The 13,036-nt window shown below is 40.7% G+C and overlaps 1 protein-coding gene across 1 annotated transcript in view; it reads right to left on the bottom strand.

Annotated features, from left to right (window-relative positions):
* PHIP (pleckstrin homology domain interacting protein) overlaps positions 1–12,821 on the bottom strand; it is a 106,712-nt gene extending 93,891 nt beyond the window's left edge. The window contains exons 1-6 of the mRNA XM_053937843.1: positions 12,324–12,821; positions 12,156–12,214; positions 11,930–11,959; positions 11,712–11,771; positions 1,572–1,722; positions 1,360–1,458 (exon numbers count right to left, since the gene is read on the bottom strand). Coding sequence (XP_053793818.1) covers positions 1,360–1,458; positions 1,572–1,722; positions 11,712–11,771; positions 11,930–11,959; positions 12,156–12,214; positions 12,324–12,369 — 445 coding nt within the window. The 5' untranslated portion in view covers positions 12,370–12,821. The remainder of the gene's footprint in view (positions 1–1,359; positions 1,459–1,571; positions 1,723–11,711; positions 11,772–11,929; positions 11,960–12,155; positions 12,215–12,323) is intronic.
* Between the last annotated feature and the right edge of the window lie 215 nt (positions 12,822–13,036).

Below are 13,036 nucleotides of genomic sequence, written 5' to 3'. Positions count from 1 at the left end.
CTACCAAGTCAAAATTGGCTGTGCTGAACCTGAGAGCTTAGCTATAGCATGGTTCTGCTTCAGCTGTTGGAAGAGAACTATAATTCTCTAGATTAAGTGTAATGGTGTGTATTTTGAGATTTGATTTTGAGTTCCTTCAACTGATGAAAAAATACAAACAGCCCAAATTAACCTCTCTTGATTTTACATTTCATATATGCGTATCTATTTAAATTCATTAAAAACTTAGAAGCTACCAAAAGCCTCCAAAAGGAGTTCAGAGATTGAAGAATTGCCATGGCAAAGTTGCCACATTAAAAAAATTCTCTGTTCCTAATAGTGTCTGCCTACATATTTATATTGTGATACTATATATAGTGTATGTAAATATATTTTTTCACATACTTTGTTATATATTAGTTTCCCAATGTATCTGCAAGTCTTCTCTTTTTTTTGCCAAGACAGAAACCTTTGTCTTTGCAGCAGCAGCTGCACCTGATCCAGAGCAAATCAACTGGATATTCTCTGCCCGCTCTCATCCAACACTGCACATCTATCTGCAACTACCATTTTAATAAAAAAACCCAGTCCTTTTCTGGTGCAATCCACATGGACAATTTGGTCTTAATCATTCTCCCTTCAGTGGACATCAATAGAGAAAGATTAAAAGATGCCAGTGATACTGCTCATTTTTCTATACGTGGAAAAAAAAGAAAGGGTGCTCCTTAAACAATCTTCTCAAATATCACATCTTGATCCTTCTAGCAACTAAACAAATGTGTAGCTTTGTTCTTAAAACATGAAAGCTAACAAACATTTCAGTGACCATGTGAGAGCTTAAAAATAAAAACTGGAATACCTCTGACCTTCACCTTTCAATTTTTCAACCATACAGAAAGCACATGCATCCTTCATAATACAGCACACAGAGAAAGCTAAAGGACAGCTACAAAATTAGTGAATGGACCAGAAACCAAAAATAATAACTTCTACAAGACTCAAATTTTTCCAAAGGAAACCATTACCAGTCTACATGACTGACTTTTCCTAACAACAGGTGTAGGCCTTGCTGCCCTATAATACCAATTATTTATCTACTGGCAGCCTTATTATATCTTTAAGAAAGAGTTTTGTTTGTATGTAGTCATTGTTTAAATACATTTTATTCAATTTCATACTTCAAAGACAAAATTAGCTTCAGAGAAAATTTTACAATAAATAAAGAAACACAGCATCTTAATAAAAACACTAGAAATAAGGCATGTGACACTAACAAGGGCAAATATAAACAGAACTACTATTTATCTCTCACCATCATAATAATCAATCACCCTGAAAGTTAGGTATTAAAATGGCAGTGCCAGAATAAAATTGACTTACCTATACTAGGTGGGCTGCCATAATTTACAGGGGACTCTGGAGGTCTTCCACAATGTAGTGCAGCAAGAGCAGATCCCTTCCATACAACGTGTTTGCAACCTGTTTGTCAAAAATCACACCAAAAAATAAAGGCAAATGAGCTTTTTCATGCAAAACCACAGGAAAGGTGTGAAATATCAAGAACTCTCAAAATTCTCATGAAATGTTCATACTTTTGTTTGTACGAAGCAAAGACTGTCTGCCAGCTCCCAATAATGTCTGCACTCCAGGGACACTCTGTGGAATTTCTTGCTCTAGAAGTGGTCCAAGTCGATGGCATATTTGAAGCAAGTGGTCAGGTGCCAAGTGTCTGTAGTATTTCACCTATTACATCAAAGAGCAAACAGAACATTTGAGAAAGAATACAATATTTTTGATGTATTACTGGTTTAATCTTTCCCCCCCACCCCAGACTGCTACACAACTTCATAACAAAACTATAGGATATTAAAGGATAAAAAGAAATAATGACCTTTAAGCACAATAATTCATTCCAGCTGGTCCTAATTAATTCTTCTATTCAACACATGCCACTTTGTACAGAGAACTGTTGGTATTTACTACTTTCTGACTTCAAGGCACAATTGGTCATACACTAATAAGCTCCCTTATAACCACAGTAAAAAAATGTGAAGTATATATTCAATATTACATTTAAGTAGTGGTGTGGTCAATTCAAGTTACTGTAAGATAAAGATGAGACAAAGATTGTAAAGACAGGAACATTTACTTCTTTCAAAAATTACAAATACCAAATAAATAACACAGCTTTGTAAAAGAAAATGCAAAAACATTCTGCCTGAATTTACCTAAGTTAAAATACCTTGAAACTTTACAACTGGCTTGATTTATTTTACATCTAAAGCTTTTAAACAAAAATGTTGGCTTAAGTAACTCAACTTTAAAATTGGTTTATGTCTTCCCTATAAACATGACAAGTTTTTGCAACAGGTCATAATTACACAGTACAAAAACAAGCACCTATTATCAGCAACATAATTTCCCAGCACTTGATAATAAGCCACCTTTAATGACTGCCAGATAAAAACAGTTTATTCTTTTGAACTACCATAATTCTAGATCAGAGAACTGTCTTAAATAACAAGGGGGGGAAAATGCTTTTGAAATGTATGTGACAACAATATAAATCCTACTAACATAAGACTTTTAGTTAATAAATAGCATTTTTAAAATGCAAAAGCTATTGTCAATTCAGACTATAACAAAAACAAATTAAAATAATAAATTAAGAGGGAGAATAGACTCAATTTTTCCAATTTCTCCAATTATTGTATAGAATTTGGCATGTAGTAGCTTTGTCTTTCATACAGCCTGAAATACATCTTCACAGTTTTACTTCACAGAAGAGGGGAAAAACCAGCAAAATACTGAAGAAAAAGCTTGTGATGTTTTGTTATTCTGTAACTAGAGGAAGTCTTAACTGACACTTAGGCAAAATTATGCTTCTGTATTACACCCAATTAACAGAATATACCTCATTCTGCATCAAATGTGTTCCTTCCTATCTTGCTGACACACCACAATCATTTAATGTACACTCAGGCAGTTTGATAACATAAAGAGTGCTGATGTCTGAAACTGAGGTTCTGGAAAAACCTTGCTCACACCAGTAATTCCCACCACCACAAGGATCTCCTAGTGAAGGAGGGAAGGTTTTCACTCTCCTGTCTTGGTCTAACACTGGCCAGTAGCTCAGCCTTCTGCAGCCACTTGCTCATTCTCACTGCAGTGGAATGGTGGAGAAAATCAGATGGGTAAAAGAGAAAAAACTTGTGGGTTGAGATAAAAACAGTTGAATAAGTAAAGCAAAATCTGCACAGCAAGTAAGGCAAAGTAAGAATTCATTTACTATTCCCATCAGCAAGCAAATGTTTAGCTGCTTCCTGGAAAGAGGGGTTTTTCTTCTGTGGATTATATTACATTTGTAGAAAGCTTTGCAAGTTGTCTGAATTTGGCTGCCTAAAAGTTAAATAACTTGCAAAATTCACACAAGTGAAAAAAGTGTTCTTCAAAAAATACTAAAAATTATATTTTACTTAAATAAAATTGCAGCTCTTTATAAAGATCAGTTAATTTTAAATTGCTAAATTCAATGTCATCAGACAGCACACAGAAGAGTGGCAAAAAATAATTCAGAATTATGATAAGAAAAATTAATCAGAATAGCAAATCAACATGCACTTTTCTGCTTAAAGAAGCAATCAGTCAAAATACATGCATGAGAGCTCTACAATATCTAAATAGCCATATGAAGTTATGAAGCTGTCTACACTTTTGCCATCAACAGCCCTGATCCATTTCCTTAGCTTTTGTTCTCCTCTCTCATATCAAAAGGAGCACAAAAGCTTAACAAACACTGTTCTTTGCTTATTCCATCTGAAACTAGAATTTAAATCTGCAGAATCTGAATTCATCTTTCAAAGAATAATAACTACTAAGTTTTTTTGTTTAACCATAAATAACACAACTAAATACACACTACAGTTGTCATTTTATCCTGCTCAAGACCCTACAGTTTTACACATCCTAAGAAATGCACAAAATCTAAAGTAAATGAAATAAATAAACTTTGACACATTCCAAAACTACAGCAAGCTGACATCTTGAGTCATATTTCTCATGATTTGTCATCAGCCATGTGCTCACTTTTTATTTTAGCAGAAATTAGGTAGGCTCAATTCCTCTTGCAGTTTTAAAGCAAATGTTTTGATAAGAGGTATCTGTCTGTTTTGTTCCTGATCATCTGTATTAAAGATCTCAATATATACCTTACACCCACACTACCGTCTCTTCTCATTTAAGTCCATTTGTGTGAAAAGAGCTATTTATGACACATTATGCAGTAGTTGTGTGATGCTTCTTCACAGTATTTGTCTAAGTAATCATAGCTCACTGCTAAGCAGCATTTGCAGCGGCTCATTAACAAACTGATTCAACAATACTGAGCGAGCTGCAGGCTTTGCCAAAACAGAAGTGGCATTGCCCATTGAAACACTTGTCAGTCCCAGGAAGTTTATAGAGCTATTTCATGAACCATGCACAGTCTATATTCGGCTCTCATTTTCCTCCATAAAGCTAAAATACACACAAGAAACTTAAATAAAAAGGTAGGTTTCATTTCTCTGTAAAAGCAGATAAGAAAACTTATTTCATTAAAATCTTTATTTGGACTGATTTATTTTTCTTTTTCTTCTTCTACAAACAAATAAAATGAGGAACTTGAATAACTTATTAAAAACAAGCTATTAATTTTCTCCAGGTGACATCATTTCTTCATTAAAAAAAAAAAAAGTTTTATCTGCTGCCAACTGCCTGACTACTTCAGGGCTGACCAAAAGTTAAAGTACAGTGTTAGGGGCACTGTCCAAATGTCTCAGCCAGCAACAGGCTTGGGGCTTTGACTGTCTCTCTGGGAAGTCTGTTCCAGTGCTGTATGTGTGAGTATTATGGTGGAAGTCACTAATTAAAAACCTGTAACAGAAATTCACCCAATTTCTCCCTTTTAAAAAAGGAAAAATGAGCATTGCAGAAAAAATAACCACAACCTGGTAGCAACAAATCAAGACAGGACAAGGTAAGTTTATTTAATACATTAAACTAAAATTATTCAGATTGTTCCATGGTGCAGCCTACCAGAAAACAACTCTTGCACTGACAAAATGCAAAAAGAACATAGAATCAACAAAAATATACCTACAACACAGAAAAATCCACATCCAGAGTACTTTCAAGTCAGATTACTGAGACAAAACAAAATAAATAAATTTTTGTTTTAATGGTAACTTTAGAAGCTTTGTCAGAAACAGAAAAGCTCAAGACAACACAGAATGAAATTTGGAATTAATAGAATGAAAGAATAGAATAAAATTTGGTTTGATATCAATCTCTGATTCCAAGAGAGAAAGGAAAGCAAAAAGAAAAAAATAACAGATGTACAAGTATTTAAAATTCATACAGCTCTAAATGAAAGCGAAAACTGGACTCTACAAACAGGAATTTTTAAATTATATGCCAAAACTGTGATGTCAAACAGCATAAAACACACAGGATTTTTTTCTCTGCCAGTGTCTGCTGAAATTCTAGCTGTTTTTCTTTCTCGCCCTATTAGACTTACTACAATGTCTAATTCTGTTTGTTCTCCCAAAAGAAATGCATAGGAGACGTGCTTTTAAGGTAAAATAATAAACCCTCCTTCTATTCTCACAGCCTTTTCACGTAAGTTAACACTTCTTAACTACTGCTGTAGCATAAATTAAACTCTGTTAGCAAGTACAAAATTTTCAGCTCTTAAAGCATGAATATTATTTTATAGAAAATCAGAAGCAGCATTACCCTCAAACCTCTCCCTTTACCGACTACCCCCCCAGCTTCATCTATTCCAAACAAGCTGCACAGGAACACACAAAATGCAGTTACACACCTATCTGGACTAACGTACAAATCTTTAGCACCTTTGAAATAGACCCAAGTGCTTATATTTTCATTCTGCATGACTCTGCAGCATAATTCAGCATCAGAATCACAATGAATGAAACAAAAGAATTGTGATTTGACCTAGAGTCTTTAGTTAAATTTGCAATACATAATGCAGTTATTCACCATCAGTGTTTTAGACATCAAGTGAAATATGACCTTATTCTAGTGTTCCAAATACTCTGCACACTGAAACATTCTCTCAAAAAATTGTTAGTTCCCCCCTCACCCTGCTAGCAGTCAATATGTTCAACTACCAGGTTGGCTGTAAATATGTTTCAGAAAAACCCATTTCCACACAAGGACATTTAACAACAAATCCGGTGACAGTCAGCTACCTATATTCCAAGATGTGAGAGCTCAGTCTTACTAACACCAGCAGCTCTCCCACTTTAACTACCCTGCTATGCAACTGAATTACAGTAATTATTGTACTATATCAGATCATCAATCTGATAGAGTACCGTGTACCACCAGCCACTGCATTATCACTTTAAAATTAGGAATTGCAATGAAATGCAAGTAATTTTCTCTGAAGAATTCTCATTCCCTTTTTTCTTTTTTTTTAGGGGGGGTGGGGGGGTGGTCTGGGGAGACAGGACAGGGACAACCAACAACAGGGAGGGAGAACCATTTTCCCCAAAACATATTTATTTCTTGTATACTTTCTAATCCTGCTTGAGCTAAAACTATACTGATCTTAAACCACCATTTTCAATCAGAATGGCTATTATTTTACTATGAGATTACTCTTTCTCTAATTAAATACATCTATATGAAACCAGACATGCCAAGAACACATTATTTTTTCAACTATTTAATGCTTTTAATAGGTGTGAGGCCAGAGCAGATTAGCCTTAGCATAAACAGTGTGCCACAAGCTTACCACATGAGAAGGTGTGAGCAGAGGCAGCATGTTTTGCCTTATGGACTAAGATGTTCAGCTGTGCCTGTTACTGTTGAATTACCTGTAGCTATTTGCCTTTCTTAAACTCGCTCGTAACATTGTGTGGGTTTTGTTGGGTTTGGGGTTTTTCAAACAAAAGTTACACTTTAGAAACTTAATATTCCTCTTCATCCCATCTCTCAACATTGTTTCTTAGTCCCAGTTTGAAAGAACTAGCACAACAGTTGGCTTGGCCAATTCTCTTGATTATCTGTGGAACAAACAAATGTGTGGTGCTACCCACGACAAACAAGTGTTTCCCTATATCAAAATATAATAGTTTGAACAGAGAGGTTTTAACATCACCCAAGTTCTCAACTATGGGAATAGTCTATAGAGGAGAAGCACTTGTCTTTCAGAACTCAGAGGAGCTAATTTAAGTTGATATATGTCCAACAGAAACACTGTTAATGAGACCAAAAATCTGGCTAAGGATAACAGTCAAAATACTTCAGTTTTCTTAGCCATAGTGCCAAGTTTTTCGGAACACCTTCCAAAATACTGTATAGACTGTCCCCAAAATACTGTTAATAAAATCTAGGTGATAATGCAGCTCTCTGATTCAACTCAATTTTGCTCCCTATTTCTTTGAATATCTTTACAGAACAAGCTTACTTTCAAAAAGAAATAAACCACTAATTATCTGTTATTAAGAAACAATTTCTAAATAGTAACCACAATTTTGCCTAGAAGACTGAACTACTACATGAACAAAGAAACACAGTATCAATGTACTTAGTGCCCCAGTCCCACAGATACTCTTTGTAACTTCACGTAGGTTTGCACCACAAAGAAAGAACAGTGGAATGGCCTCAAAAAAGTGTTTTGTAATTTTCACTTGAAATCACATTTAATAACTATGGGCTGGAGAAGAGAAAGGCACAAATGTCAGCAAAACAATCATCAACAGAGCTCCTGAGACCAAGACATACTGTCTATTAAACATATTGGGTCATCCAATTTGGTGTGAAGCCCCAGCTTTTCCCCTCCTCAACCACCACCACCACCATGAATAAAATTCTAATTCAACAGAGAAAATGACAGATTAATATTCGGGATAAGAAAATTTACACAATAGTTGTGATCATCTACACTATGATGCTTGTACCATAGAAGACCTTAATAACAAAACAAGACAAAAAAAAAAAAAAACCACACACACAAAAAAAAAAAACCCACAACATTCCCTATGGTACCTCTAAATTGTCGAAGTGAATCTCAACAGTTGGTTTCATTCAGATTAAGTCTACTTTGCTCCCAAAAGAAGCAACTGCAACAGATTCTCCCACCCCTCCGCACCCACTCCTATCATCTCCCTCATGGTGGTGGTAAGACCCATGGTGTAGGACACAAAAAGAGCTGAGCCATCTTAAAATTACTGTTCATTTTTCAGACAGGTCAGCTGCCTCATCCAACTAACCACACATTTGGATGAGCACTCGTGCCTACACAAAGGATGCAGCAGAAATGCACAGCTTTTATCCACAGCATACAATTAGAGCAGCTACACCCATAGGGAAACTGCAACACGAAAAAAACAATTACCCTGGAGTCAAATGATGCACCAAAACTTGCTCGTGTAACAAAGGCCCTAACAAAGGTGTTGAAAAGCCTAAAAATGTAATATAACACTTAAAACATCTTATCCACAATGTCTGAACAATTCACACCGCTGTCTTGCTCTGCTCTTAAATGAGCTGTTAACTCTTAAAATTTCTCAGTTTCTGTCCACCTTAGTGAGAAATCACAATCTTTCAAAAGAGAGAAAAGAAGCTATCCTACAATTTGCAAGTTTTCACAACAAACACAAAACATCCTGAGATCTGTTACTGAAGATCTGTTACCCATCATCCCTGGTAGACCTACGTCGAAAGGGCCTACCAAGGACTCAATTCTCACAGGGTCTTAGGTTATAGCACAAATAGAAATCTCAACACTGCCAATATTAGAATGAGATCAACACTCTGAAATAACAGCCTACGCTACCAAAGCCATATTCCAGTTATTTATTTCACCACACATGCTGACTCTAGAAAAATACAATAGAGGAATACTGAAATTCACGAAAAATCATTTAAGAACATAATATAAGTATAATAGCATTTCTAAACTCATGTATTTGCCTGTGGCATTACAAACATCCACAGCACGGTATTAGCTTATTTAAGAAAACGAAACATTTACTTTCACTGGCCAAACAGAAAAATGAAAGTAACTTGCAAGATGAAAATTGCACCAGATTTAACATTATTTGCACAAATTAAGTAACAGAAATAAAACATCTAGGGCTGTGATTTCCAGTCTAATAACAAAAAGTTAACTCCAATAAAAATCCTTAAATAAATGCTTTCAAATGAGGACCAAATCAGAAATATCATAATCTCTTAAAAATATATCCATATATATTAAAGGAATTATTTTTCAAAAATATAAGTATAATAAAAGGCATGATTTTGTACACAACAAAAGAGAAGCTTGGGATTAAATTTCATCCCAATTACACAGAGTCCTTATTCCTTCCCAGAGCAAAAATCAGGCATCTAGCAATAGATTTACTGGTAATTTTATTTTTTAGCCTTTTATCCCTTCAGACCTCTCCACAAAGTTTAGTGAAAGCTTAGGGCATTCATGTCTGAGAAAAGGTATTAAAACATGGCAAAATGTGCCATCTTGACAAGGAACAGCTGGCATCTTAACGCTGGAAAGTTGAGGGAAAAAAACAAAAAGAAACAATGTTAGTTTAATCATTATTTCAAAAGCTAAGAATCCTTTGGTTTGAGACAAATAAGTTTTTGTTTAATGAAAGAGGACAGAGAGAAAAACTCTTCTTTTTTACAAAATGTAACTGTCATGCTGCAAATACACTTCCGTGCCAGCTTTCACATGACTAAAATGTCAAGTAATACAAAGTTCACATAGCTTTGACAACTAAGGCAAGAACAAACACAGGATGGAGGGAAGCATCAAGAACAAAGTAACCAATTACACACACACCCCAAAATCTAGGTAGGGAAAAGGTGGGAAAGCACTTAGAAATGTTTATTAGTAACTCTAAGGAAACTTTGTTATGAACAGAAGATAGGAAAAGAGAAAGTCAGCATCACCTCTCTGAATATAAGTATCCAGCATCAAGTCCAAGTTTTGAGAAAGTACATCTTATGTCATTACATACCTATGCTGACTAAATTGGTATTTACCTGCACTCCATAAAGAAACTAAGTTTCTTGGAAAGGGTCTGAATGAACTTATTTCTCACCAACTCTGCTTACTTTAAACTTTAAAATGTCTTTTTTCCTCACTTTTCCCTTCTTCACATCCTTTTGTACTCTGACTATATAGAAGAAACTCAAATCCATGCTACACTACGACTGTACCTCCAAGTCTTTATAGGATAAAAGAAAAAGATTACCAATAAGTTTTACCAAGCAACTCCTTGAAGTGGGTAAAACAGCCTCACAACCTTACAAATAAATAAGCAAATAAGAATAGCATAATACATCATGCACTTTGAAATTCCCAGTTGAGTTTCTTCATATTTGATTTCAAGAAAGTTAAAAAGTACTGGTAAGCATTCTTATGTCTTCCACAAGTTAACTGCTGTCAACTCTCCCACGCCATACACATGAAAATGCCTGTGGCCAATGCAACTCTTGCTAAAGAAAAGAAGCAATGCTGTAAGTAAACCTGTTCTAACTACAATAAATACCTATGCTTCATACTATAACATTTGTTACACAATTAAGAAAACGCATACGGCAACAGCCTTTATCAGAGGCATTACAAATGGAAAATGGCTCTGTCTCCTTTTGTGTAAGCAGAAGTACTGAAGCTCAGAACTACTACAAGCAAACAGCAAGAGCAATCTCTTTGATGAGCACCATAAACAGAGCTCAGTCTTTTTCTTAAATTGCTTTCAGGAATTCAGAGACTAAATTATATAATAGTGTACCTGCAACGAAAACAATACCAGCAACAAGTTGCTAACAGACAATTCGGACACCTTAATTGCTGTTTTCCCAAGTGGTGCAGTTAACAATACATTAGGGGGAAAAAAATCCAGGCCCCTCTCTGCTAGCCGGAGCTACAGCGCTGAGAGCAACACTTTGTTTTATTACTGATCTAACCTGAGGTGAGAAGCACGCGCAAGGAAACCTTAAGAAAGAGCAAACCAAAAATCCACTCGAGTCAGAATCGTGCCGTGAGGCCGGCAAGCCCGGCTGCTCCCACGCACGGTATACAATACGGGCACAGGGAATACAACCGCCTCCAAGGCACACAGGGCCCGTGGCCAGCGGGGCGCGCCCGGGGGCAGCCGCGGGTTCCCTGGGCCCGGCGCGGGGCCGCCGCGCAGCGCGCTCGGGAGCGCGGCCATTGTGCGCGCGCGCGCGCGGGCAGGCGGCGCACAGCGCCCCCGCGCGGCCGCGCGCGCCCCGGCGCCCGCCGCCGCTGGCCCCGCCCCGCCCGGCGCCGCGCCGCGCGCGCGGCTGTGGCGCCCGCCCGCACCGCGTCCGTGACGTCGCGGAGCGAGCCCGGCCGGGCCCGGCGCGCGCGTTGTTATTGACCCCGCTCGGGCGGGCAGCGGCCGGTACCCCGGCCCGAGCCCGCCCCGGGACACTGACAGGGGGCGCAGGGAGGGACAGAGGCTGTCATAAAAACCTAAAAATAAAAAAAAAAAAAAAAACCAAATTCCAAAGTTTTGTTGCTTTTTTTTTTTTTTCCCTAAGTTGCTGCCCTTTTTTTTTTTTTTTTTTTTTTTTTTTTTTGCGGGAAATTCAATTTTTTTACCGGGCTGCTCAGAGAGAATGAGGGAGGGGGAAAAACAACTTTGCCCGCCGCAGCGCTCTCTCCTGTTACCAGCGCCTGCTCCTCTTACCAGGTTCTCGTAGCTCCGGGGATGCTCCTTGCCCGTCCAGTCCGTGCGCTTGGGCAGCAGCTGAGGAAGGGAAGAGAGGGCGCCCCGTGAGCGGCTCCCGCCCCCCCCGAGGAGCCCCCCGGCAGCGCCCGGGATGGGGCGGGGGAAGCGGGAGAGCGAGGGAAGGGGGAGGGAGGCCGCAGGCGGGGCGAGTGCCGGGTGCACGGCGCCGCTCTTACCTCTTTCTCCGCCACTTCTCGGATCAGGACCTGCAGCAACAACAAAAGCGGGGCGTGAGAGGAGGTTTCAAAAAGAGAGAAAAAGGGAGAAGGAGGACGAGGCGGCCAGCGCGCCGCCCGATCAGCCGCCCTGCCCGGCCGCCCCCTCCCCACCAGGCCCGGCGGCGCCATCCATCCATCCATCCATCCCTCCCTCCCTCCATCCATCCATCCCTCCATCCCTTACCTGAGCCGCTTGCTGGCATGGTCCGTCCTCCAAAAAGCGAGCGATGAGGAAGTAGAGCTCTGCGGGGAGAGGAGAGGCCGTCAGGGCTGGAGCTCGCCTCTTTCCCGCGGGCTTCCCTTTCTTCCCCCTGCCCGCCGCCCCTCTCCGGCTCCCCCGGCCACCACTCACCCGCTCGCAGCTCCGCCGTGTGCCGGCTGCCGCCGTCCCCGGACATGGCGAGGCGAAAACGGGGGAGGGGAGGGGGGGAAAGGGGGAGAAGGGGGGTTGCCCGGGCCGCGCTCCCGCGGCAGCGTCGGGTCCCAGCGAAATGCGCCCGCCCGGTCGCTGTCACTGCTCGTTCACCGGGGAGAGTCTCGGCTCCACCATTCAACCCACGGGCAGCAGCAGCAGCAGGAGGAGGAGGAAACAACAACTCGCAGCCGCCCGCCGCCAACGCCGCCGCCGTCGCCAGCCGGCCAGCGCGAGCGAGCGCGATCCCTCCGCCAGGAGAAAGAGTCCCCTCCTCCTCCGCGCCCCCTCCTCAGCCCCCACGGCCCCGCGCGCCGCCCCTTCCCCCCGCGCCCCCCCCCAATCCCCGGCGCTGCCTGGCGGGGGTGGCCAGGCAGGGCAGGAAGGGGGGACCCGGGCTCTCCTGACCCCGGCTACCGCCCCGCTGCCGCGGCGGCCGCCAGCGCTGTCCGGCGCTGGAGGGGAGAGAGGGGCGAGCGCTACGCGTTTATTAGCGGGAAGGCGGGCGGGCTGTGGCAGAAGATGTCGGCGGGGTGGGCGGGAAGGCGGCAGGCGGGCGGCTGAAAGGCGCTTTCTCTGCGCGGTGCCGGCGCGCGGAGGGATACGACGCACGGCGAGGAGGAGGGGCTGCGGAGGCGGCGGGGCAGCGGCGA

Source organism: Vidua chalybeata, chromosome 3 (assembly GCF_026979565.1).
Source record: "Vidua chalybeata isolate OUT-0048 chromosome 3, bVidCha1 merged haplotype, whole genome shotgun sequence".
Lineage (NCBI taxonomy): Eukaryota > Metazoa > Chordata > Aves > Passeriformes > Viduidae > Vidua > Vidua chalybeata.
Note: the sequence above shows the minus strand (reverse complement) of the source record. Positions and strands in the feature narration are given on the sequence as shown.